At 49.6% G+C, this 25,952-nt stretch overlaps 6 protein-coding genes across 6 annotated transcripts; 3 read left to right on the top strand and 3 right to left on the bottom strand.

Annotated features, from left to right (window-relative positions):
• Positions 1-1,088: 1,088 nt before the first annotated feature.
• PG994_013457 (kinesin-like protein) lies at positions 1,089-5,967 on the bottom strand (the record flags this gene model as incomplete). The annotated part of the gene is made up of 3 exons (XM_066864866.1): positions 1,089-1,573; positions 1,636-5,591; positions 5,864-5,967. 3 exons carry the CDS (start codon positions 5,965-5,967, stop codon positions 1,089-1,091), a joined length of 4,545 nt encoding a protein of 1,514 aa, XP_066709827.1.
• Positions 5,968-9,130: 3,163 nt separating this feature from the next.
• Positions 9,131-10,247, top strand: PG994_013456 (uncharacterized protein; the record flags this gene model as incomplete). Its single annotated transcript, XM_066864865.1, has 2 exons — positions 9,131-9,283; positions 9,378-10,247. The coding sequence occupies 2 exons, from the start codon at positions 9,131-9,133 to the stop codon at positions 10,245-10,247; spliced, it is 1,023 nt and encodes a 340-aa protein (XP_066709826.1).
• Positions 10,248-11,470: 1,223 nt separating this feature from the next.
• On the top strand, positions 11,471-12,028 carry PG994_013455 (uncharacterized protein; the record flags this gene model as incomplete). The annotated part of the gene is made up of 1 exon (XM_066864864.1): positions 11,471-12,028. The coding sequence occupies one exon, from the start codon at positions 11,471-11,473 to the stop codon at positions 12,026-12,028; it is 558 nt and encodes a 185-aa protein (XP_066709825.1).
• A 1,253-nt stretch (positions 12,029-13,281) lies between these two features.
• On the bottom strand, positions 13,282-16,899 carry PG994_013454 (Non-canonical non-ribosomal peptide synthetase; the record flags this gene model as incomplete). The annotated part of the gene is made up of 6 exons (XM_066864863.1): positions 13,282-15,466; positions 15,527-15,602; positions 15,666-15,902; positions 15,962-16,358; positions 16,508-16,543; positions 16,603-16,899. The coding sequence occupies 6 exons, from the start codon at positions 16,897-16,899 to the stop codon at positions 13,282-13,284; spliced, it is 3,228 nt and encodes a 1,075-aa protein (XP_066709824.1).
• A 2,782-nt stretch (positions 16,900-19,681) lies between these two features.
• Positions 19,682-19,942, top strand: PG994_013453 (uncharacterized protein; the record flags this gene model as incomplete). The annotated part of the gene is made up of 1 exon (XM_066864862.1): positions 19,682-19,942. The coding sequence occupies one exon, from the start codon at positions 19,682-19,684 to the stop codon at positions 19,940-19,942; it is 261 nt and encodes an 86-aa protein (XP_066709823.1).
• Positions 19,943-20,770: 828 nt separating this feature from the next.
• Positions 20,771-21,323, bottom strand: PG994_013452 (uncharacterized protein; the record flags this gene model as incomplete). Its single annotated transcript, XM_066864861.1, has 3 exons — positions 20,771-20,884; positions 20,962-21,032; positions 21,272-21,323. 3 exons carry the CDS (start codon positions 21,321-21,323, stop codon positions 20,771-20,773), a joined length of 237 nt encoding a protein of 78 aa, XP_066709822.1.
• Positions 21,324-25,952: the final 4,629 nt, after the last annotated feature.

Below are 25,952 nucleotides of genomic sequence, written 5' to 3'. Positions count from 1 at the left end.
CTATCCTCACGACCTTCATCAAATCCAGCTGTCCGCGTCCGCCACCATCCCGTTCCGCTTGATAATAATACCAACGATTATCACACATCCAAGTCCGATCTCTACAGATTGAGCGGCTTCGGTTTGACGTCGATAAAGTAACAAGCGTGCTTTTGTATACAAAACAGAACCAACCCCACCCTTTCTGTTCTACACAATGTAGGGGGTGAAAAGACATTCACTAGGGGCCTAAGGCTTGATGAGGGAGAATGACGGGAGTTACTCTTTTTGATGCCTACATATTGGCTGCGAAAGGGGTCTGTGGAATACCTATCAAGAGAAGATGAGTTCCGACCGGTTCTAGGGAAGCAAGTGATTCCTGGAATGAGTGCAGATATCCATTCCATTCCATAACAGTTGTGCGCCTGGGTTGCTCGAACAATTGTCTTTGGTCGAATCTCGCCATCTATCCGAACCAAACAAAGAATCGTCTGGGTCCATATCAGCAGAGCTAGCTATCAATGCTACTGTTTTGATCGACTAGCGAAGTTTCATGTCTGGTTGTTCTTGTTGGCCGTCTTTCTCCCTGACTGCCTTCATAACCGCGAGAGCTACACAGCTGGAGGGTCAATTAGAAGATAGGCTAAGGATGGTAAATACTGCTTCCATACCATAAGTACTTAGTTGATCATGTTAGCACTTAAGAAGAAGACATCAGCCTCGGTATTATAAGCATTTATTCCTGTGCGACCCAGCTCCCAGTCCGCTTGGGTTGGTTTAGATAGGTATGTGAAGTGGTTCACGGCTCGACCTCAATCAAAAGGTATAGAATTCTAGCTCACTGGCCTCGCCTTCTCCTTCAACCCATGAAATGAAGTAATATATCTAGAGAGAAAGAAGGATTATGGGCAAAGTGCCCACTGGTGATGAAAAGATAAGTCAACTCCTTGTCATGTATCACCAGAGCCTCCAAGCTTTCTCTTCTTTATACCATACACACCAAACATATTATCACGCATCGTCACACCCAAAGCGAGCCTGTTGAGATTCTTATTCTCTTCATACATACATACATACATACATACATACATGCGTACAGCCATACGATCCTAGCATCGTGCTGCTCCTCCTAACCAGTCGTCGTCGTCATAACACAGCAATTCTACACAAACCAATCTCCCCTGGAGATTTTGACAAACAACGCTTGGTAAATACACGCGAGCTGGCTTGTAAGGTGCCGTCATGTGCAAACATATCTGCCGACGTGATAGCTGGACCCGCGGATGCCGTCTATTCTTGCCCTTCTTGCGGTTGGGGACAACCTTGAATCCAGCCGGGAGAGCTGCGGCCTCATTGCTCGCATCCGTCTTGGTGCTCTTCTTGGCCACCTCGTTCCAGCCACCAGCATTGCCAGATTGGGCAGGAACATCCATCGTCTGCTTCTCCACAACACCTCTCTCGGCGAGCTTCTTTCGGCGAATGAACTCAACAGCGAAGTGCTGGCCGTTCATTGTCTTCGAGTTGCCGTAAATAATTTCCGCGATGATGTCGGCCTCCAGAGGCATCTCTAGAAGACTCTGGATGAACCCGTTCACTATAGCGGGGGTTAGTGTCAACTACCATGTATTCATTCATTTCAGGGGATAAGTCACTTACTGTCAAGAATGCCCGTCGTTCCCCGGGTCAGCTGCATGTTGAGCCATTTCTTGAACTCCTCCATGGCCTCGTTACGGCCAGATGGGGCAGTTACCCCAGCGGGCTTCGCAGTAGGCTTGGGGGTAGCGGCTGGGGCAGCAACAGGCTTCACATTGGTGGTGCTGACAGATCGAGTAGCAGCAGGGCCAGTAGGAATCTTGACCTTGCCTCCAGCACCCACAGTAGCCCACCCGGCAGCGGGCGACGATGTAGCTGAGGCAGCAGCCGAAGCTGGCAACGAAGCAGCGTTGGGCTTGCTCGCAAGATCAGCGTAACGTTTTCCCGCAGCAGCGGGTGCGCCCACCTGGACGGCAGTGTCCTTCGCCTTCTGCTTCCGGACCTCTTCTTCACGCTGGATTTCCGCAAGTGTCTTCTTCTTGTCGGAGCTCTGTTGCGGGGCAGCCAAACCAGGCGCCGGTCCCTTGGGAGCAGCGGCAGGCTTGGCCCATGGAGAACCGGCGGATGTCGTATTCACGGGAGATGCAGTGCCCCAAGTGCTGGTTGTAGGCAAGCCCGAAGCCAGAGCCGCTGCCTTCTCCCGCTCGCGAGCTGCTTCCTGCTCGGCCATGGCGCGGCGCGACGCTGCGAGAGCCTCTTCGGCCTTGGCAGCTTTCTTGGCCTCTGCTTCTTGAATCTCCTTCAGACTGGGTCCACGATGAGACCCAGAGGTGTCCTTGGCCCAAGGTGCCAGAGGCGGGGGCTGGGCTGCAGCAGACGAGGGGGTAGCATCAGGTGAATGAGAGCCAGAGCTAGTTGCGTACTGCTCCGGGAGATTGGATTTAACGCGTTGGGGCGCTGGGGCAGGCAGAGGAGTCCCAGATTGGGGAGGGGGGAAAGGCATAGGAAGACCACTGTTTTTCGCAGCCTCGGCGGCTTGAGCTTGCTGGAACTGTTTGTTCATAGCAGCAGACTCTGTTTCGTTGGCAAACTGATCATCACCGTGCCCTGCCATCATCTCCTCCATGGTGGCGGATTGGGATTCGTTCAACTGAGCTGCTGCTGGTCCATTAGCCGGCCCCGAGGTGGGAGCGGTGCCATATGTCTGTTCCATCTGGCCATTCTCTGCTTGGTATTGCTCAAACTCCTGGAGCCGTGCACGGAATCCCTCAGCATCGTCGAGGAGATCGCTGCTCCGCGGGAGCCGGTCCCGAAATGACTCCTGTGACTGATCACCAATGGGAGGCTGTGATTGCTGCCCAGTTAAAATATCGTTGGACCTCTGTCCGAGGTTGGCCAAGAGATCACGTTCCTGAGTTGAGAGCCCGTCCTCTCGGTCTCGAAACATGTCGAGACCCGTACTACCGTGGCCGATAGGTTGGTGTGCCGGGTGCCCGCCAAAAAAAGCATTGGCAGCGCCGATAGGGCCGATGGGGGCTTGGGGAGGGAGCGTGACAGGAGAGGCAATGCTACCAAAACTCGGCTGGCTTTGCAGGCTGTGAGCACTGGAATGATGGTGAAGGCCGGGATGACCCTGCAATTGCGCGCGAGCAAGACGTTGCTGGTTCGAGAGTATATCACGCTGTTGGGCCATGAGATACTGCTCTTCCTGCTTCCGTCGCTCAAGATCATTCTGTTCCTGGGCCGTCAAAGTTCTGCCGAAGCTGGGGAAGGCGCCGACAAGAGGAGGTTGAACAACCCCGGAGGTAGATGAGAATGGCCCAGGGACCGTAGCAGGTCCATGGGGTATGCCGATTTGCGGTACCAAGAAAGGCTCACGGGAGTTGCCAATGCGCCTAATAAGCTGCCCAAGTGGCTCGAACTCTGGATCTTCCACTTTCTTGACGCGGAGATCGGGTGTGAAGAAATTAGCTTTGTACCAATCATTCATCTCAAGGCCAGTGAAAGGTCCCTGCTGTTGACCCTGAGGATCAAGGTAAACCCATCGCATGCGGTCTGGCATGACCATGGTGCGTGCCTGGGCCGACGGTGGCTCGGAAGGCTGAGCGCCGCTGAACGGGGTGCCGGAGTTCTGCGGGAAGCCTTGACTTTGAGTAGCTGCGACACCACTTTGTAAGGGCTCCGATGTGGCAGGAGTGCGCGACGCTTCTGCATTCAAGACATCGGCAAGGAAACCCCTACCTGCTCGCACGGGACTTTCGGTTTCGCGGGAGTGATCGCCAAAGGCGTTGCGGCCAATGGCGCCGAGGGGGTTAACCTGGCGGAGATCAGGCACGGAATCGGAGAGGCTCTCATTGTCATGAGCCTGCATTTGTGACTGCATAGCAGGAGGGAACAGAGAGCCCAGCTTGCTTGCACGACCAATAGAACCGGATCCGGCCATGCCAGTAGTGCTGGGTGGCCCGAAGACACCATTGAGATTACCCAGACTTGGTGAATGTAGATCGCCCATAGGGTTGAAGAGTGAACCACCAAGCGAACCACCAAAGGCAGATCCGAAGGGATTCCGCTCGCGATCTGGAGTAGCCGATGTGGGCCATCCACCCAAAGTTCCCAGAGACGGATAAGCCTTGGCACCAACACTGGAAGTCTGACTGCGATCGCTTCCGTCGAACCCGGCTGGCGCGAAGCCACGATGTAAACCACCGCCAAATGGCCCTGCAATATGCTCGTTACCACCATGTCCTAGACCGTGAGCATGTAGCCTATCGCCTGCATCCTCATGCTCGCCGCGCTCCCCGGGGGGACTGCGATAAGGGTTCGTCTCGGATGGGCTCAGTGGTTCGTGGTCTTGATCAGGGTGGCTGCCGATGTTGAGGCCAGCCATGCCAAAATCGGCAGCGGATCCTTTTACCGGGGTGTCGAATGTCGAACCTCGATGAGCTTGAGGTGGAGGGCTGGTATCTTGAGCGCCACCCAAGGAAGCACTACCAGAAAGATTGTCTTCTCCGCCGAAGGGATCGGTATCGGTACGAGGCCGGGCACGCCAAGAGCTTGCGGTGGCTCCTTCGGCAGCACGAGCATTCATGCTATCGGAACTGTCCTTGGGTATCAGATGGGCTAGACGTGACTCGCCACGGTTGTTTCCAGGTCGCTTCTCGCCAATAGCCGATGTCGCGCCCGGCAAGGCGAAATTGCCAAAACCACCTCCGCCGCCAATAGTCGCAGACGGAGTTGTGGCGCTTGGAGTCGAAGGATTTTGCGCCTGGCCCCAGATGGAAGACGCGGCGCCAAGACCCGAATTAGCTGCAGTCGAGTTGTTCCTCATCAGAGAAAAGGGCATCATGGGGTTGGGTTTGGTACTGCTGGCCGGTGCCTCCTCGGGTTCCTCGAACGTAGTCTCCTTGGCATCGGTGTTCTTTCTTCCCCAGAAGGAATCCTCCCGGGGTGGGCGTGCAGACAGAGGCGAGTTAAGACCGCCACCACTGGAGAAAGGGTTAGTGTCGGTCGTCTCACGTCGGCGGGTACCAGGTCTCGATGCAGAAGTAGGAGAAGCCAACGAGAAGTTGCCCCCAGTGCCTTGAGATACCGAGGTCTTCCGTCCGTTGAGCGCCGCTCCTCCGCCCGCCTGGTTGCCACCATCCTTGGTATTCTGCTGGGGTGGCTTGGCAGCAGCGTTGATATCAGTAGCCAGCAGTTCCCTTTCCTCCGGAGTTAGGTTGCGCAGGTTGCTCGCTGTCGTTGACGCAGACGCATCCCAGCACAAATCCGGCTCTTGAGGCAAGACATGAGTATCATTACGATTGCCCCAGCCCCGGGTCGCAGTGCTGTTGCCATTCACGTGTCCAGGGTTCCAGCCTGCGACAAAAAGACTTGAAACATTGCCGGGCTCGAGATTGTTGTAAATGGATAGCATCTCTTCTCTATACTGTGGTGGCGGTACTGCTTGTCTTTCTGGCATCGCAGTTGAGGAGGGAACGGCTTCGGAAGGAACGTTGCTCTGGCTCATGGACTGGCTAGGAGTGGTCGAGGATCTTCGGAAGGTGAGGGTTCCATTGGTTGATCTGCCCTGTCTCGACCTGGAGGGCCCATGTCAGTCATTGAACCTAGGAGTGAATAGGCTGGCAGGCATGATCCGCCCAATTCTGAGGAGTACTGGGCTGGAAGAATTAGGGAAGTAGAGAGAAGCATCATGATTCACCCAACCACCCCGCAACTATGTAGCGAGTAGCGCAAGGGACGGTAGTTCCAAGCACCTTTCCAGTTTCCGGCCAGTACAGGACTGGCCGGACAACAAGGAGTCGACGCAATGAACAGGCTGGAAGAAGGGGTCTTGTAGAGGATAACCTACCATTCACCACTGTTGCTTCCACGTCCATCTGTTCTCGTACCGTTCCGTGAGTCGCGGTTCTGGCCTGCAGCAGCCGAAGCAAAACTAAGATTTGTCGCCGGCATTTTCAATGTGAGAAAATAGACAGTAAAGTACTCGAGGAGCGCTGGGTTGGATCGCTATGCTGTATCTCGTCGCAAAAACGGGATTTGGACAAATATCGAGATGCGGAATGGGTCGCGTCTCGGGTGGCGTGTCTCGTAGTTCGGAGTAGGCAGTGGAGGGGCGAACGGTGTCCGTCTGTCTGGTCGACCTGGAGCAGGGGGAGCAGAGCAGAGTAGGTAGAGTGGGAGAGAGATTAGTGCGATGCGAAGGCAGGTCTCAAGATGATGCGCAAAGGCTGGAGGATGTTTTGGAGTTTGGGATTGGATGTGGATGAGGTGATGTTGCTTGTGGTTTTGGTAGCTGAGAGGGTGGTACAGTTTTTTCAACCTAAAGTAATGTGCACGTCAAACCTTGGGGGTGGTGAGTTTTGAGATTTTGAGATTTTACCTTTGCCTTCCGTTCAGGTAAGGCTGGGCTTTCTTTTCGGGGTGGGTTTCTAGCTCCGCCATTTTCACTGCTGCATGTTTGCCTGCTACAACCCAATAGTACTTGCTTTTTGGTATCTAACGTGACGAAAACTAAGGAATTGGATGAGAACAATAACAATCACTTCAATGTACTCTAATCCCCTCAGTTCGTAGACTAGCACGCAATTCAATCAATGCTTTCATTGTGCTGGCTGATGCAAGTCAACAACCAGCTCTCTGCAGGACATGCTCTATGTACCTAGAAAACCCGTGCCCACACACTGTGACGGTTGGTCCCCTGATCTACCCTCAAGTACCGGCATGCTAATGCTACAGCTCTCCCGAACTCAGAACTGGGTGAATGACCGTACAAATATGTCATCGGCATTCTCGCAATTGCAGTGAAGTCGGCTATGGCCATACCCGGATACAATGTATAATTTGAGTGCAATGGTGGTCCTGTGTGAAGTGTGAGCTACATGCAATGCATAATTAATTCTACGGGATGATGCCGGTGCCAGAGTGGGAGCTCCATTAATTGATTGGAGCTGGAGAGTTGGGTAACAGACAGTCCGTTGTTGTTACTGGCTCTCTGCCAATTGAAGCCCCAGGCTGCCAGACAGGTTAACCACACGCCGTGACGCCACGTCAAAACTGAACAGCAACTGACTGTCCGCCTGTTGTTGCCCTCGTCACTTGCCGTTGCCCTGAAGTGCCAGGCCAAACCCGGGCCTGTGCCCCAAGTGCCAAGGAGCCTTTGGAGCCTCTTTGTGGGAAAGCGTTTGGTGGGGTGACAGCCGAGACTAGCCCTTGCTTGCACCTTGTTAGCTAGCCTCAACGTCACGGACCACATTAAAATCGAAACACCTCACAACTCATCATCAAGCAGTTGTGGTTGTTCCTGACGACAATGAGGACAAGCAGCATACCTGGCGCATCTAAAACCACCATATGGATGGCAATCAGGACAGGCATCTTCCAATCCTCGATGTCGTATTCTCTACCATAGGTTATTGTAGGCTTAAACTCCCAGGTAGGCACATGTATCACATCCTGGTTCTGTCTGTATGTGATTGTGGGGGGGCATTCTGATCAATCTGTGAATGCGAAAATGAAATCTGGTCCTGCCACATGACTCGAGCCCAAATGGCTCTGTTATGGATTGAAAGAATCGTTTTGGTCTATTAATATCTGCTATAATTCAATGTCCAAAGAAAATATCCAAGTATTTAGGATAGGTTTATACATTGTGCCACCAGTAATACTCAACTTAAGACATTTGTGTTCTAACAAATAGAGGCAGAGGCTGTCATGTGCTTGGGAGTTGCGCAGGATGTATGATTTACAGGAGGTTCACAGCTCAAATGGTGGATTAGGTCGTATCCAGCTTTTATATAGGATTCCATAGGGGTCCAAATTTTCAGTAATCAATCTGCCACTCAATTTCAAATTGAATCCTCCGTGGCGCAATTGGCTAGCGCGTCTGACTGTTATAAAGTAGCAATCAGGAGGTTCACAGTTCAAGCCTGTGCGGGGGAGCTTCTAACTTTGCATTTTTGTCTCATAGACACAGTGTTGACTTTTGGGGTCCTCGCCTATTGATGCCAGGAAGCGAGGAAATCAGTCGATCTTACCTGGACTTGCATATACGCAGTTTTCAATGTGACTATTTAGGCTGGCTGGGCTTGCCAAGTCGCGTCTTCATTATCGTACTTCCTGTGACTTTGCAGGTTTACTTTCATCCTGCTCGGAGCTCTAAAGCGGTGTCTTCGTCGATGCAGCGCACCCCATTGCCCCACACCTTGGCAGGCAGTCAGCAAAACGAAGGTATCCGGGTATGGGCTGACGAAAATGCGATCAATGGCTTATCTCTTACTGGGGTCGAACGCGCCGCCGGTCTACCGAGAGGGAAGGGCCGAGGCCGGGACAGGGAGAGGGTGTGTGCTACGAGCATATGGCTTCGCCCGTGCACATCCTCATTCTCAGCTGATGCAGATCCGGGGGAACTGCACATCATAAAAGTGCCGATCACTGTTGCCGGCAGCCTTGGTAGATCAAGTCCGCAGCTGCCTCTGGCCCGGCGGGGACAGATATCGGTGAATCATACGGGAGGCTCGTGATAGAGCTGAAAAGGACGATGGGAATGGGGCTAGGGCGCCGGATGAGGAAAGATTACGGGACCGGACGGCGAAATTGGCCCAATGCGGCCGTGATGGCAATATATTCTCCGAAATCCCACCAGCCTTGGTCCACCAATCGGCATTGAGCGCCGTGGTACAACCCCGGTCCGCCCAGCGCCGCTAGCCTGCTTGCTCTGCGGGCCTTGCAGCTTGACAGGTGCTTTGCTGGCGTTGGGCTGCTGCGGTGTAACTGGTTATGGAACAGCTTCGATGTGTTCGAGATGGTGATTGGATACTGGTCCCCAGGGCCCTACACTCAACTTCAACGTCGCGGTCCGTCTCCTATCGCCAGGTTGCTTCGTGAGGGTGGGCTGTTCGATCATGCGGACCGAACTTCCACACACGACGCTGATTCGACCAAAGGCAATGATTCGAATGATAGCGGGGACTAGCTAACATTCGAGATGGGAGACAGTATGTATATAGCGGCATTGGTAGCACGTGTTGAAATATGGGATAGCCTTTGATCAACATCGACTGCCGCACACCCAACCTCTTTGCGTTGGAAAGTCATGAGTATGGTTTCAACATCAGCAATGCAGTATGGCCTGACGGGTCTCTTCGTCGCCTCGCTGGCCTCAGCCGCCAGCCTGGTGCAAGTGACCAACTTTGGTGCCAACCCGTCCAACATCCAGATGTACATCGCCGCACCTGCCAACCTGCCTGCCAACCCAGCCATCATAGTAGCAGTAGGAAGACCCTTTCTTTGACTTACTTTACACGTGTGTGTGTAATGCCCACCCATATAAGCACTGACTGACACGTGAACATCACCATCACCAGATGCACCCCTGCGGCGGCAGCGCCCAGCAGTACTACAACGAAAACAAGTTTGGCCGGCAGCTCGCGGACGAGCTCGGCTTCATCGCCATCTACCCGGGAACGACCAAGGACTTCAACTGCTGGGACGCGGCGACGAGCGCATCCCTAACCCACAACGGCGGCTCGGACTCGCAGGGCATCGTGAACATGGTGCGGTACGCCCTCGACAAGTACGGCGCGGACCCGGCCCGTGTCTTCCTGACGGGCTCCTCGTCGGGCGCCATCATGACCAACGTGCTGGCGGGCGCGTACCCGGACGTGTTCGCGGCCGGCGCGGTCTTCTCGGGCATGCCGTACGGCTGCCTCGCGGGCTCGCCCGGGTCGAGCCCGATCTCGGCGGACCCGGCGTGCGCCAACGGCCAGAAGGTCAAGACGGGCGCCGAGTGGGCGACCCAAGTCAAGGCTGCATACCCGGGCTACAGCGGAAAGTACCCGCGCATGCAGCTGTGGCACGGCACCGCCGACTTCGTGATCCAGTACCAGGACCTGGTGGAGGAGGTGAAGCAGTGGTCGACGGTGCACGGCGTCGCGTTCGCGCGCAACGTCACCAACAGCCCCCAGAGCGGCTACACCCAGATGGTCTACGGCGACGGCACCCAGGTCGTGGCCTACAGCGGCGCGGGCGTGGGCCACTACGTGCCGACCAACGAGCAGGTAGTCCTGGACTGGTTCGGCATCACGGGCGGCGGCTCCGGCGGTTCCCCTGGAGGCCCCACGAGCACCACTACTCCGCCTCGGCCGACAACGTCGTCTCCCCTGCCGATACGAGCCCTCCTACTGGCGGCCCAACTCAAACTCGCTATGGACAGTAAGTCGATTATCTGGCTCTGATGACTGAATCTCGCACTGACACTCCCAAGATGTGGTGGAAGTGGTTATTCAGGACCTACCGTTTGTGCTGCTCCTTATGCTTGCACAACGGCCAACGCATGGTGTAAGTGGATTGCCTCTCTTTAAGACTCGGTCTGATATCACAAAGAGCCAACAGAAGATTTTTGGGGTGAGATCACCTGGCTAAGCAACGATTCATAGATGCTCAATGCGTCTAGACATAGAACATGGAACTCAGAGTGGGGCCGGCATCAATCAGTACTCGGTCATCGTAAGGAAACTTTTGACTGATATCTCCTGGCGAGGGTCTGCTTATAAGTCCTAATGACAGACAAATTTGATGCCTAGGGTCCCCGGCCACTTACTGCCGCAACCACTTGGTTGCCTACTATGTTCCTAGGACCCCAAGACTTCTCGCGTATCTCTGAGTACTGGAGCATCTCCGGGAAACGTGCGGTGTTAATTTCTATTTTCCCCCTGTGTAGTGAATAACGTAAAAGTGTTTATGCTCTTGGTGGGATTCGAACCACTGTGTTTGTACGTCTTTGGTGGTCGTTTGGCTCAGTGGTCTGATGTGCGACTCTGATCAATTGTGACCCTTTTGTTTGCCTAGTCGAATGACCAACCAACCTACTGCCCGCCGTTGTCAGGGATACGATGCAGTTGTGCAAAGATGTTGGCCAGGCATAAGCCACGCGATGTTTATCAATACAAGAACAAAGTAGTCCCAATACCTATATACTTAATTAGCAACAGCTTTAACAAACTCTTATTTGCCAGAGAGACCCTACTCGGAAGAAGCACAGGAGGCAATTCACCATTAGCTTGGCGTAATGATCATCTCCCCGTGGATGATTTCTCTGAACCTCTCCTGCCTCTTGAGTACCTCTTAGGTAAGCATATGCCGATTGGGAACATGAGACCCAATGTAAGGGCTGAAGAAGGGTCTTTATCTCATCATGTCTGACCGAACTTACCAGTTGATTGGTTCATCTTGCTTGGCAGCGCCGTAACCGTGGTCTTGGTATCTTGGAAAAACGGCACGGAAATGGCAATGTAGGTAAATTGCTTTCTCCAGGCAACAGCGACATAACAGCCCACTAGACCTTGGCAACCCCGGCCCGGCTTATTTACACACCTGGCAACCCTCTTATCTTCATGAAGAATTTTCCCTTTGGTTTATTACAAGAAAGAGGGGGATAGAGGCAGCCCCTAGGAACACTATGGCCGCATACCAGATGTTGTCGGCGGTTATTCAATCGACCGTGCTCCAAACCATCGGCGCAATAGCCACGCATCTCAAAGAAGGCGCCTACGATGCCCTGTGGGACGACACGGTCTTCGCAAACTGGTCCCTGCTGGTGATGAACCGCACTTCTCCTGCGCTAGCACGTCAGGATACCATCGCCACAGCAGCCACTTCGGTCAACAACAACAACAGCAGCGCTGCCATGGCCCTGACCGGTACACCGAACACCACCAACAGTAGTAGCAGCAGCTATCCCAACACCACGTCTAGCCCAAACCCCGAGTCCTTCTACGGGTGGGTGCTCTCTAACGCGGCCGGTGCTTTCCTGCTCCTAAGCGTCTTTTTCTACCCCTTTTGTTGTGCCAAAAACCCCTTGGAATTCACCGACTCATGGGTTGCTTGTATAGGCGTGCCTGGATGGCTGGGCCGATTTCTTGGTCAATGGCAGCCCTTTAGTTTCCCTTCGCATCTCTCGTCATCGTCCCGGCACACAAGCGAGTTGTGGCTGAAAGCGCCTTTCACCTGGCTTTGAAGCTGTTCGCTCACTGGCTTCTGCCAAGAGCTGCTGGCTGGGTCATCAAGCACCCCACAACACAGGAACGTTTTCTCCAGCAGATTCAAATGGCAAAGGATGCAGAGCAACACAAGAAGTGGGTTGACAAAGGTCGTCTGCTGGACGAGCTGTGAGAAGAGGCATCGAGTGAGGCAAGGCAGTAAGGTAGGAGGAAGGTGCCGCTGAGCTTCATTGACAAAACCTTTCGAAACACTCAGCACTAAGATGAAAAATTCACAGTGTCGGTTTATAGAAGGACGACGGTGCTAAAATCATCACAGTACGCATAGGAGCGCGGTCCATTCGCGAAAACCTTAACGAGGGAGGCGTCCAAACTACCATCCTTCCTAAATATTAGCTTCGCTGAACTCACCTTTGTCCTGCTATGGATCAGCTTCATGCAACTGCTGGATCTATAAAGCCGACTACTAGCCTTATCGTTGAAAAGAGGAACATCTATATCTCTTCTGACTCATACAGATGTGTGTGTGTGTCACATGGACCAACATTACGCATCTTGTCACGGGTAGCCAGAAGACCCAAACCCCTGAGCCCCTGAGCCCCTGACCAAGTGACCAACACTGATACATGAAGAAAATGTACATGTTACTGGTTAGATCTCAACTTTAGCTAATCCTACCTGTTACCAAAAGGCAGTAATTAGCGTCGAAAAGGGGTAAATGGTATTCTAGACTCATGTCAGTTCTGGGGTAACATCTGGGAAGTCCGTCCTCACGATTGCTCGGAATGAACAGGTCATGTCACATCCCGAGGCGCCAAAGGCAAGTATCCACCTCTGCAGCTCCTGACCCATGTCTGCCGGCTGTATGCAGGGTGGTTACCCGAATATGCATGTCTTGAATCCTAACGGTCAGAAAGGTCCCTGTTTTAGCTAGCGCCTGAAGGATCAAGAGAAATTGGCCACAATGAGCAGGTAAGAGCTCGGTATCCACGTTTCACCAGATGCTACAACACAAAAGACAGTCACGAGAAGAAGCAATGGTTATGTCTATTTTAATCTTTTTTTTTCATATTGTTCATTATGGAAGTAATATCTCAAATATATCTTTTAGATTATTCATATCATAATTCTCTATGTCTGTTATATATACAAAAGTCATCATTACCCAACGCCAGCCATATTCCTTCATTCGGGTGCGCCAAATAAACATGTCAACCAGATATATCAAGTAGCATAGCTACTCGGTTCATCATAGTTCAGATCTTCTAATCTAGAACGCCCACTGCTCGCACCACTGCCGCATCAGCTCCGGCGTCACCGCCTCGCTCCGCGCCATCGTCGGGCTCTGCCCCACGGTGCGCCGCGTCTCGAGCTCGACGGGCCTGAGCCCATGGTCCGCTGCGGTGGCCATCTCGCGGTACGAGTCGACGAGCTTGACGCCCGGGTTGCGCGTCGCCACATCTTCGGCCTGCTCCTGCGCGCTCTGCTCGAGGCGCGCGACCCACTCCTTGAACGGGATCGTCTCGGGCAGCTTGTCTTTCCCATAGTAGTCCCGCACCGCGGCCGCGAGCTCGCCCGACCACGACGTCACCTTGGGGTTCACGCCGTGATAGTAGCCGCTGATGTTCTGCGGCGGCGTCTCGACCGTGATGCCGCCGACCTCGAGCACGAGGCCCGCGATGCGCTCGACGGGCGTCCAGTCCACGCGGTCGAAGGAGCCGAGGTTGTCGGGCAGCGCCCGGAGGTACAGGCTGCTGTGCACGATGCTGGGCATCCACTCGTGGCGGTTCCAGACGCCGGAGCCGCGGTCCGAGCCCGCGATCTGGCCGACACGGATGACAGCGGCTGGGAAGTCGCCCTTCTTGGCCGCGTCCTCGATGATGAGGCCGCCGACCAGCTTGCTGCAGCCGTAGCCGGCCGACGGCAAGGTCCAGTCCTCGAAGCGCTCCTCGGGCAGGGCGCAGCCGCGCTCGCCCATGTTCCAGCCCTGGATGGAGCCGATGGAGGAGATGAAGACGACGGCGGCGCGCTTGGCGGCGCGCGCGGCCAGGTCGCCGAAGTAGCGCACGCCCGCCAGGTGCGGCTCGAACGACTCGACCGGCATGTTGAAGTTGACGGGCCAGGCGTTCAGGATCAAACGGTCGGCATCGCGGGCCAGGGCCTCGTAGACGGCGGGGCTCAGGCCCAGGTCCGGGCGCGAGACGTCGACGCGGTAGAACTCGGCCTTGCCGCCGTGGTAGCCCGTGTCTAGGCCGCGCTCGCGCATGCTGCGGGCCTGCTGGGCCACGCCACCGTCCTCAGCGCGGTTGAGGCACACCACGCGGGCCACCTTGGGGTCGCGCGCCATGGCCTCCAACATGTACGACCCCAGCATACCGGTGGAGCCCGTCAGGAGCACGACCTGGCCGGTGGTGTTGGCCTCGGGCCGGCCCGGGTGCTGGGGCGCGGGCAGGTTCTCGGTGTACTTCTTCCACAGCGCCTCCATGGCCTGAGGCGAGTTCGCGGACTGTTGCTCGCCGTTGCTTCCATTGCCCAGGACTGTCTGCATGACGTACGTGGCCAGTTTCCTCGGCGTTGGGTTGTTATAGATGACACGGGGAAGAAGTGCCTTGGGATCGGGCTTGTGTCCGGCGTTCTCTAGGCCGGCGCGGAGAAGGCGGGATGCGCCGATGACTTGCATCGAGTCAATGCCAGACGAGAAGAAGTCGGCATCCGGCTCCAGACGAGCTGCCCCTTGCTTGGTGGAGAACAAGTCCACAATAGACGCGGTCAGGCCTTCCACCGAGCTAACATCCAGAGGCGGCGCTTCAGCCGCGGCAGACTGGCCAGCTGTCTCGTAGAGCTTCTCGATCTCCTCGGCGTACAGCTTCACGGTACCGGCACGCTGGATGGTGCCCTTTCCGGCGCGCAGGAACGGCTTGTCGGGGTTGGAGAGGGCGACGAAGTCGCGGCCGATCTGGCCGTGAGCGACGGTCTCCCTGTTGGCCTGCTCGATCAGGGGCCAGACGCTGTCGAAGAGGGCCTTGCGCTCCTGGTCGGTGCGGGGGTGCGTGATGGGCTCGAGGATGAGGCCGGCCTGGAAGCGCTCCGAGCCGACGACAACGGCGCCCTTGAGCTGGGCGTGGTCCGAGACTATGTCCTCGATGTCGACGGGGTTGAGTTTCTCGCCGTTGGAGAAGACGATGATGTTGTCGGCGCGCCCGTAGTAGATCCAGTGGTTTGGCAGCGTCGGGTGCGGCTTGTACAGATCCTTGGTCGAGACCTCCGTCTCCTCCGGGAATGTGTAGAAGTATCCCTGCAGTCCCGGGTCCTGCTCCTTGCGCACGATTACCTGCTCATAAACGTCCTCGTGCCCTTCCTGCTTACGCCAGTCGCAGCCAAAGATGTCGGAGTTGTAAATGAAGTATTGCCACTGGGTAGGGTCTTTGTTCCAGTAGATTGGGAACGGGCAGCATCTTTTAAAATGTTAGCAAGGGGCATTCTGCGAATGGTACGCCGCGACTCTAAATACTTACTCAGTTGCTGCGATAAGGTTGGCCAAGAACACTCCGTTCTTCACAAGGCGGTTTCCAGCCTCGCGGGGAAGTTGACCTGAAGGCGACATGAATCAGTCAAAAATGGACAGTCTCGCATCTTCTGGGATCTTTGACTTACCACCTCCAAAGCCAATAAAGCTCATCTTTTGCATTACCTTAATGCATTCGTCGCTTTGACTCATCTCCTCGACAATCGCTGGTGGTAAGAGAGTACCTTGTACGTCCGCCTCCTGAAGACACTCTTTGGCAAGCTCGGAAGTCAGGGGTCGGTCTGGAATACCCAGAGCCACCGGCGTATCCCAGTACATGCTGTTCAAAGTACCAATGTAGATACCTGCAGCATGGAATAAGGGCACTAGTTTTGTTGTTAGCGGAAGTACCGGAGGAGATACGATGAATGATGAGAAAACATACTTGGGTGGAACTGTCGCTTTATAAGCAAGTTGAACTCCTCCAGGAAGAGGTTGGTTCCTTGCCATTCGGGCTTGTCATGGAAGGCGTCGCCGACCGCCAGCATGCCGTGCTTAACGAGAATGGGCTTGGGGAAACCTGTGCTGCCACTTGTGTGAAGAACCACGAGTGGTTCCCAGGCACCCTCTTCCCAGGTCTTGTGATAGGGGTAGACCGGCGCCCTCTCCTTGGGGAACCAGTCCTCATACGAGGCCACCTCGATGGATTGCATGTCGCGCTTCTGGACCCATGGCTGAACCATGGTCCGGTGTGACTCGGGGTAGGCGATCATGTGGCTGTCCGTCTTGTCGAAGAGGTTAAGCTGTCCTTCAGGCGTGTTCCTGAGTGAAATGAACAGACACTAGTTCATTGTCAGTATTGCGACTCGTAGACAGATCCTAGAAGGTGTCCGGCTCGTTCGTGGATTGCACCAACGACGTAGTGGGATCGCTTGATCACCAACTACCCGAGATAGTATTATGGAGCTTCAAGGGCGCTCTTTCCACTCACTTTGTAGCCCGTCTTCACAGCCGCTATCATAATCACCTGGGATCGCCGTCAGCATTCATGCGTGGAACAGCACAGGTTACGGCGAATGGACTCACGAAGTATCGCGCATCGTTAGGGCCGATGTATGTGATGGTAGGGAACTCGTTCTTTGGTGCCTCGCCGCATTTCGCGATTATCCTCTGGCAGCAGGCGTTGACAGCGTTTGCGAACTCCTTCCACGTGATCACGCGCCAGCCGTCCTTGGGGTTAGATGATCTGGGGATCGAAATCCACTCTGCGTCTGGCTTTTCGAGTGCATTCTGGTCGACGATATGCGGGAGAAGTCGTTGACCATAGGGGTTCTTGGCCGTTGAGTGGGCTGCGGCGGTGCCGTTCGTCATTCCAGAAGCCATGACAATCTACAATATGGAAACAAAAGTGCGATATGACAGGGGTATCTGCAATATGCAAGAACAAAATAAACTGGCATTTTATTCCAGAAGCTCAAGGTGCCATCAGGGGACGCCGCGAGTTCTTATATCTCTGCACGTTTAGGTTTTGTTGTGGGGAGTGGAGAGGACCCCCCCTTATGCAACTCCTGAGTAGTATCGTCGACATGGTCGGATCAAGCGAGGCTCGACAGGGCGGTACATGGGACCCAGCAAAGCGGAATGGAAGGAGCATGGAAGATCTCAAACATCGAGAAACGTAAGTGTTTCCTGCGCATTGAGGAGATAGCTTGGATCCGTAACTTCGGAATTATCGAAGCATGTATCTTCCTAGCTGGTGGTGATCTGCCGCCCTTGTCAGCCGGGATGGCAAGTCCACTTGGATCCAGGGGAATCAAGGAAGGTCAGGGGGTATTGACAAGCATTAGGCTTGCTCTTAGTCCAGTAAGTTCGGGATTCCGATGTTGGTGCGGCACTTGGGCGGGTGGCTTGGGGTGGCTCTTGCGATCTGGCCCATCGCGCAAAGTCTCCTGGGCCGTAGTCGCGAACGCCCGACGGAGGTGTGTGCTAATGCAACTGCTAGGGTCATCCATCCGTTCATGTTCGGCCGATCTTGCCTTCGTTCGGGGACTGTTTCCAAAAGTTGGAGATGCGTGGCTGCCTGCGTGACGTCATCTCGCAATATTGTGAGATACGAACACGTTGGAAAAAGGGTTGCAGAAGAGGAGGAAGACGGTTGCGGTGCGCGTCGGGAGGTCGGCCGAACCTGGCCAGGTTGAGGTCGGCTCATAATTGCCTCGGGGAATTTTCCCCCTCCCCGTCCGAACTAAGGGACGAAGGTAGCGAGAGCGGACCTAGCCTGACAGCCTGACAGGCCCGTTACATGGTATCAGGCCAAAGTAATGACGCCTACATACTACCTTGTATCGTGCACGAGCCAGATATAAAAGTAACGCTCATTATTCCAACATAACGTAGGCGTAAACACCCACTTACCCATCACACTTACATATTAGTACGATTGGAACGGCTTCTAGGCGGCAAAGTGGGTTCGTGACAGTTGACAATTGGGTGTTGCTTCGATGTTCTTGCAAGATTCCGCACATGGCAACGGCAGTTCAGGACGAGAATGGGCAGGCGCGGAACAGGCTAACTGCTTAGACTGAGGCTAGGGGGGATATAATCAGGATATAAGCAAAGCAAATGCCGTGACAGTGTGGAAACAAGCTTTGCCTTGCTGTCTTGGACTCTTCGCCTACAATACTGGCCCTGTCCACTAAGGGCCGCGTGCTAGGCTATCTGTGGGCCTGCCCCTGGGCAACTGGGCCTAGTTGACGTACGAGCCAGGTAAATGCATCTTAAGATTTCTCGATCTGTTACTAATCGCTTTTCTGATCGGGACGTGTTGCAAGTCTTCTCGAAGCAGACGTTGAATAAAAAACAGAAAAGAAAGAACGTTGGAGTGTTTCGCCGAGTCCACAGATTGGATGCAGCCCGCTTCCGATGTTTCCGTTCTTGGCTGCTTCGGGCTTTCTGCTTGGCTGCGGCTCAAACTTTTTCTTTCTAGGGCCACTGCAACGTGCTGACAGGCTACCAGCAACTTTATTAGAGCATCCAATCAGCAACCATAAACGGATGAGGCACCAAGACTCCAAGAGACGTGCTGTTCAGAAGGTTCAGAATTAATTTATCAATATTTCCTGGGCAATTTCTTGGGTTGGCTTTTGCAGTGCCGTTGCTGCCGTGTTCATTGGTGAATGGTGTTGGCTGTGTTTTGCTTGGGGAAGGACTTGAATAATTCCGCAGTGGGCCTGACAAACAGGGATGTTCGGAATTTCGGGGGCTTCGGTCTCTGAGGGGTTACGTAGAACAGTGGACGGCAGGCGAAACACCGCGACACCATCACACACCGCCAACCGTTATTGTCCGGCGCGTGTTCAATGTCGCTATTGACTCCCCAAACTCCGATGTTCTGTCTCCAACTCAGACGGTACCTCCGATAGCTACTTATTCGAAATGAAGTCGATTGCCCAGCTCAATCTTTCTTGCATGTGAAGTTGCTTGGTTCCCAAAGTCTCTCGCATCTCGTCATTGCCGTGTGTGTAGTGGACACTTCTCTTGCCCCTCAAAATGACCTGCAAACATGCACACTGACACGAGACCCGTGCCTGACCTGTCCCTTCCATGAACCATGGCTTAGGCAAATTTCTCTCAACCTTTCTCCCTTCTCTGGAAGGTGCCATTTGCATACCTGCGTCTCAACGCTTTGCATGTCATTGATCCCATCCAACTGGCAGGTACACCGTCTATTGACAAATGGCGGTTTCTGTACTACAATGGCTTCACTCATCCGACAAAGACTGAAGGTCATTTCAGCACCGGGACAAGTCAATTCTGTATATCTCTAGTTCTTTTGTTACATCTCTCGGGAAAGCCCTCCAATGTTTCCAGGACCACGCTGCATGACTTTACTTCTTGCCTACCGCTTCCCGCAACGCCGTGACACGCTTTTGCCGATTCCGCAACACAGACATATACACGGTCAGCCCACAAGATGCCTCGCCTCTTCTCTAGACTCCGTGACTTCTGGGGGAAGCTGGAGAGCGCCGGCCAGTTCCCGCCGACCGAGCGAACGAACAGACCCCGCACGAGAGAGCAAGTCTGCGCCTTCTACACGGCCCGCCCGACCTGGAAGAGCAGGGCCGCCTAGTCCGTTGCCTACCTCGCGCGCTTCATGACCCTCGGAATGGGCGCGGAGGGGACCGCCGCCGCCGGAGTGATATTGTGGGAGCTGGTGGTGGAGTGGGAGATCCGGCAATACGAGGAGGCGCACGAGGAGCGGCTCGCCCGGATCGATAAGGGGATGCAAAGGTTGAAACTGATGAAAGTCGAGATGCAGGCCCTCATGCAGGATGCCATTGATGATTTGCTAGCAAGGCGGCGCAGAGTCAGCCGCAACTCCCTCCCAACACGCAACAGGCAAATAACCTGGCATCCGAGCATCTAATCACCGGTGTGCCCCGCCCCGAGGAGGTAGCACTGCCGAGGGCGGATCATCTCAGACCATGCCCACGTCGGATACCATGAGTTAGGCCTCTACTATCATGGCAGATGCGGAAGACGGGGTTAGCCAGACACGCCCTGGGCATCTCTGCCAACAGAAATCAGGATCGAGCCAGGTTCTTTCTGAAACCTTATGGCTTGTACCGCTGATTATAGTCTCAGCGGAAGGCCAGTCGTGCGTCGGGACTGGTATTGTTTTGGGGGGTCATGGTTTACAATGCATTTTTCTACAGTATGTCGCCAAGAGAGTCGATTGACGAGTGACGGAGTCATTACTGGCCAGTCCGATCATGATGCTACTGGTGGGCTACATGCCAACAGCGATGATTTCCAGGTGTACACACTACAGTTGAAGTGGAATTAGAGCTAGATAATAGGAAGTAGCGTTCATCCAGCGATTAGAGCATTATTTCGGAGTTCAATACGGTAAATAACATCGAGAATAAATTTGATATCGTCTGGAGTACACAGTTGTAAGAGATGCACCTATTTCCATATCAACGCGTAATTTGTCAAAGAGACGTTGAACCAATCTTATGGGATTAGTTTCTTCAGGGGAATTGTCCGGATTAACAAGAAAAAAGCCTCAAAACATCGCGGGTGTCTCACTACCTGATACACAATGTAATCAGGGGCAACTCCACAAAAAGTACAAAATGTCGGATAGAAGCTGCTACCCCAAACCTTACCCATGATCCATCTCACGACATGGTAACTACATACGCCATGCCAGTTAATTGGGCATTGTAACTATAGACCGTAATGGTTATCACTAGTCGAAGGGCACAGTGCTGTGAATGGCGCCGAGCTCCTCGGACTTGAGCTCGATGTCCAGCGACTCGATGTTGGTGCAGGCATAGCGCGACTGCGCGGCCGCCGAGGATGGCTTACATTCGTTGCACTTGACTACGAGTCAAGCTGGGGCTCCCCCCAGAGATGGCAGCTTAAAGAATCCTAACCTACGCCACGACGTGGTGGAGATTCTGCAATGACTTCCTTCACGTAGCCAATGGTGTACTTGTGGCGAGGACGAGCTGGTCACGGTTCCTGCGTTTGGCGATGCCAGCGATTCGGCTACGAGACAGGGTTGCTGAAACTCGAGGGCGCATCCTAGGTGTATCATTGGATGAAGAAACCCTGGGAATATTAGTCGCCATTAGAAGAGTGAGGTGTGGTGAGAATTTGGGAGTAGTCAACCTGACTGAGTGCTTCATCCAGAGATATTATTGTCTGCCAGAACGTCACTCTTAAACACGTACTTATATGCACTTACTGTGAACACCGATTTGGTCGAACAGGGTGTGATAGCGAACACGGTTCAGCATCAACAACTCGGAGGCTTTGCCTGCACTTGCCTGAGTGAGCTCCCTTGCTTGAACTCTGCCAGTGGTATCTTTTGGAGTAAGCTGGATGTTGAAGATAGTGATGCCGGGCCTTTTGGGGTTGCCATGTTGGTTAAATGTGGTGCCGAAAAGGAGGCGAGCAATGATATCGGTTTACTGTTGCTATCGGGATCCAAAAAAGACTTCAACAATAAACAATCCGCAATTGGTCGTATTTAGTTATGTAAACGGATTTTACACTGTCGTTCGATTCTATAGCCCAGGGGCCTAGGTAAGTTTTGCACGGAATTCGGTACCTAGCGACCTTTCAGGCGATGCAGTATATCTATGTACATCACTTACCATTCCGATTAGGGTGGTTGGAGTCACGCTCACTACAGCTTCCCAAGTCGTTCACACCACATGACCTACTAGAGCCACTTGGAATGGCGGACCACAATGCTGGGTCACGAAGTCACGCTGGTTTATTACCTCCTCGAAAGATATCTGCAGTTCTAGGTGCTTATCATCACTGCCGAACCGGCGTGATACGCGAGTTTCAAATGGAATTCTACTCTGGTCTAGACGTTAAGCTAAAGCACCCCTCCACGGACCACCCCTTCGCGGACTAGAAAACCTACTAAATATACCTTTTTAATTTAAGTTATTTTTATAGCTAAAATTAGTTAGGATGTACTATTTTCTAATATTTTTAATAATAATATAATCCTTTATTTCCGTTTTATCGTTTTTTATTCCATTTATATAATTTTATAGCCTGCTTAATACCTTAATATCGGTAGATTCGTCCTTAAATACGACCCTACCCCTTAGCCTTCTCTTAGCCCGTCGTATATTAATTATACGAATAAATCGCTATCTCGATACGGTTCTTACTTTTTAACGTATTTTAATAGTTTTTTTATTAATTTTAATTTAAAAATAATTAATTTAAGCTTCGAGGCTCGCGATTTTATTAGCTTGTTTATTAAAGGCTTTATAAGCTTTATAAATAAAAAATCTTTAAAAAAGGAAATTAAAAATAAAGTTTATAGCGGCTAGTTTTCGACTATTATATCTTAATACTTAATTATTAAAAGGTGTTTTAATAAGCGTTGAACTTAATTCGGCGACGAAATTAAGCGTTAATTCTTTATTAACTACCGGGGGCAATTTTAAATATAATCGGGTAATATTTTTATCTTTTAAAATAATATATTAAAATAATAAAGGTTTCGATCGATCCCGCGGATAAATCCTAGCTATTTTCTAAACATTTTAAATCGTTAAAAGAGTTAAAATATTAATTTTAACTTAGCGGTATATTTTAATATATTTAATTTAATAGGCTTAAGTTTAAAAACCGGGTTTAAATATACTTTTAAAAGGATTTTTTACCTTTTTTTTAATAACTTAAAAACCCTTATATTTATAACTTAACGTATCTTATAAGTAAATATCTTATATAAGCGAATATTTTATTTTTATAAATTTCTTTATAGCCTTAATTTTTTCTTATATTTTTTTATATCTAAAAATATTATAACTTTAAAAAGAGAGTAATATAATTTTAACGCTTTAAACGCTTTAAAAAAACTTAATTTTAAACGTATAAAAAGCTATATTAATTTATTACGTTTTATTAAAAACTTTATAACGTAAACGAAATAATTAACTTATACGACGCGAAATATTTATAAATTTTTAAAAGTTTTTAAATTTTAAAAAAGATGCGATTATTCGATATATTATTAATTTAAATACGTAATCGTTTCCTCCTCGGCTAAGTAGTATAAAAGATATAGCGAATCGATTATTTAATTTACACGACGCGGGAAGCGTTAGCGTTAATTAAGCTTTTAACTTTATACGACGATAACTAGACCTCCGGACGCGTTTTAACCGAAGAATCGATTATTAAAGAGTCTTGCGAAGATCTTAACGCGTATCGCGCGTGGTTTACCTTCGTACGGAATATAATTTATAAATACGAGATTTAAAAAGAGGATATCTATAACTTTAACGAAACCGGCTTTTTTATAGGCTAAATCTCGTTCGAAATAATTATAACCACCTCCGATCGATACGGAAGGCCTAGGGTAATATAGTAAGGGAACTAAGAATAGGTTATAATTATTTAAGGCGTCGGATTATATAGTTACGCTATTCTTTTATATATTATTTTTATTAAGAAAACGTACTTTTTTTTTTAGTACGAAAATAGCCTATTATCGAAAGATTAAGTAATCGTAATTATTAAAAATAGCTAGATTACGAATAAAAAAGGCGAAAACTAGATTTAATATTTTAATAAATATAAGAAGTTTTATATAAAAAGTATTTATTATTTATTAATTTTTAATAGTTATAAAAGTTATTATTTAATAACTTTCGAGCTTTATTATAAAAAAAACTCGATTATTATACTTTATATACCTTTTTATTTATCGTATAAGCTCTAGCCTTTTAATATTAATTATTTTTATATATTAAAAAAGGCGTATAAGAAAGAAATTAAATATTTTATACGGGCGTATATTATTTATATTTTAAAGGAGGATTTCTTACTAGCGTTTTTAAAAACGTTCTAGGCGATTTTTACCGTTTTAAATATATAAAGAAGCTTTCGAAAAATAGGACTCCCGTACGATCCGAAATATATTATTTTATAATTAGATATAAAGCTACCTATTTTAATACCTCCGTGGACGTTTTTCGGCTTATTTATTCCTTAAGAATTAAAAACTTTAAATAATTTAATTAAAGCTTAATTTTAAACCGAATATATTCGAAACCGTATTATACGGTATTAAAATAACTTTTCGATATTTATTTTAATTAGTTTTAATTAAATCGTAAAGGTTATAACGTATATTATATATTAAGTTACTCTTTTAAAAGGTGAGAACGCGATATTTTAAAAGGTAAATAAAATATTTAGCCGGCGCCGCCGTACGAAAAAGAAACGGTTATAAGATAGAGGATTATTTTATATATAAATTAGAGAAAACCTATAGTTTTAAAAATATATTAATAAATAATTATATAACGAATCGCGTCGAAAGAGTAGTTATATAAGGATATTTAAAATACGCTTATAACGCTATAAAATCTACGGAGAGCCCGGGTATAATACGCGTACTTATTAAAATAATATAGAAGTATTTAAAGATAAGGATTTTAATTAATTTTAATATATTAAATACGTTGTGGTAAAATTAACTTAACGTATCCCACAAGCGAATATCTTATACAAGCGAATATCTTATTCTTTTATACCCTTTTTAATAAAATATAAGTTAATTTTATTATAACGTATTTAAAATATTAAAATTAATCGGAATCCTTATCTTTAAATACTTTTATATTATTTTAATAAGTACGCGTATTATACCCGGGCTTTCCGTAAATTCTATAGCGCTATAAACGTATTTTAAACGTCCTTATATAACCACTCCTTCGACGCGATTCGTTTTATAATTATTTATTAACGTCTTTTTAAAACTATAAGTTTTTTTTAGCTTATATATAAAATAATTCTTTATTTTATAATCGTTTTTTTATACGGCGGCGCCGGCTAAGTATTTTATTTATTTTTTAAAGTATCGCGTTTTTACTTTTTAAAAAAGTAATTTAATATATAATATACGTTATAACCTTTACGATTTAATTAAAGCTAATTAAAATAAACGTCGAAAAGTTATTTTAATACCGTACGATACGGTTTTAAACGTATTTGGTTTAGAATTAAGCTTTAATCAAGTTATTTAAAGTTTTTAATTGTTAAGGAAGAAATAGGCTAAAAAATATCCCCGGAGGTATTAAAATATATAGCTTTATATCTAATTATAAAATAATATATTCCGGATTATACGGAACGAGTCCTATTTTTCAAAAGCCTCCTCGTATATTCGAAACGGTGAAAATCGCTTAGAACGCTTTTAAAAACGTTAATAAGAAATCCTCCTTTAAAATATAAATAATATACGCCCGTATAAAATATTTAATTTCTTTCCCGTACGCCTTTTTTAATATATAAAAATAGCCGATATTAAAAGGTTAAAGTTTATATAATAAATAAAAAGGTATATAAAGTATAATAATCAAGTTTTTTTTATAATAGAGCTCGAAAGTTATCGAGTAGTAGCTTTCGTGGCCGTTTAGGATTAAAAGGCGATAAAGATCCTTCGTATAAGACTTAATATATTAATTAAAGTATCGAATTTAGTCCTCGCTTCTTTTATTCGTAATTTAGTTATTTTTAATAATTACGATCACCTAGTCCTTCGGTAATAAGCTATTTTCGTACTAGGAAGAGAGGTACGTTTTCCCGATAAAAATAATATACGGAAGGATGGCGTAACCGTATAATCCGACGCTTTAAATAATTATAACTTATTCCCGGTTCTTTTACTATATTACCCTAGGCCTTCCGCATTAATCGGAGGTGGTTACGACTATTTCGGACGAGATTTAACTTATAAGAAAGCCGGTTTCGTTAAAATTATAAATATCCTCCTTTTAGATCCTATACTTATAAATTATACTCCGTACGAGGGTAAATTATACGCGATACGCGTCGGGATCTTTATAAAGGACTCTTTAATAATCGATTCTTCGGTTAAAACGCGT

Source organism: Apiospora phragmitis (assembly GCF_038363925.1).
Source record: "Apiospora phragmitis strain CBS 135458 chromosome Unknown utg000011l:1.0-3236445.0:1.0-3240683.0, whole genome shotgun sequence".
NCBI lineage: Eukaryota > Fungi > Ascomycota > Sordariomycetes > Amphisphaeriales > Apiosporaceae > Apiospora > Apiospora phragmitis.
The sequence above is the reverse complement of the archived record's forward strand: the minus strand, read 5'-3'. Positions and strand labels throughout refer to the sequence as shown.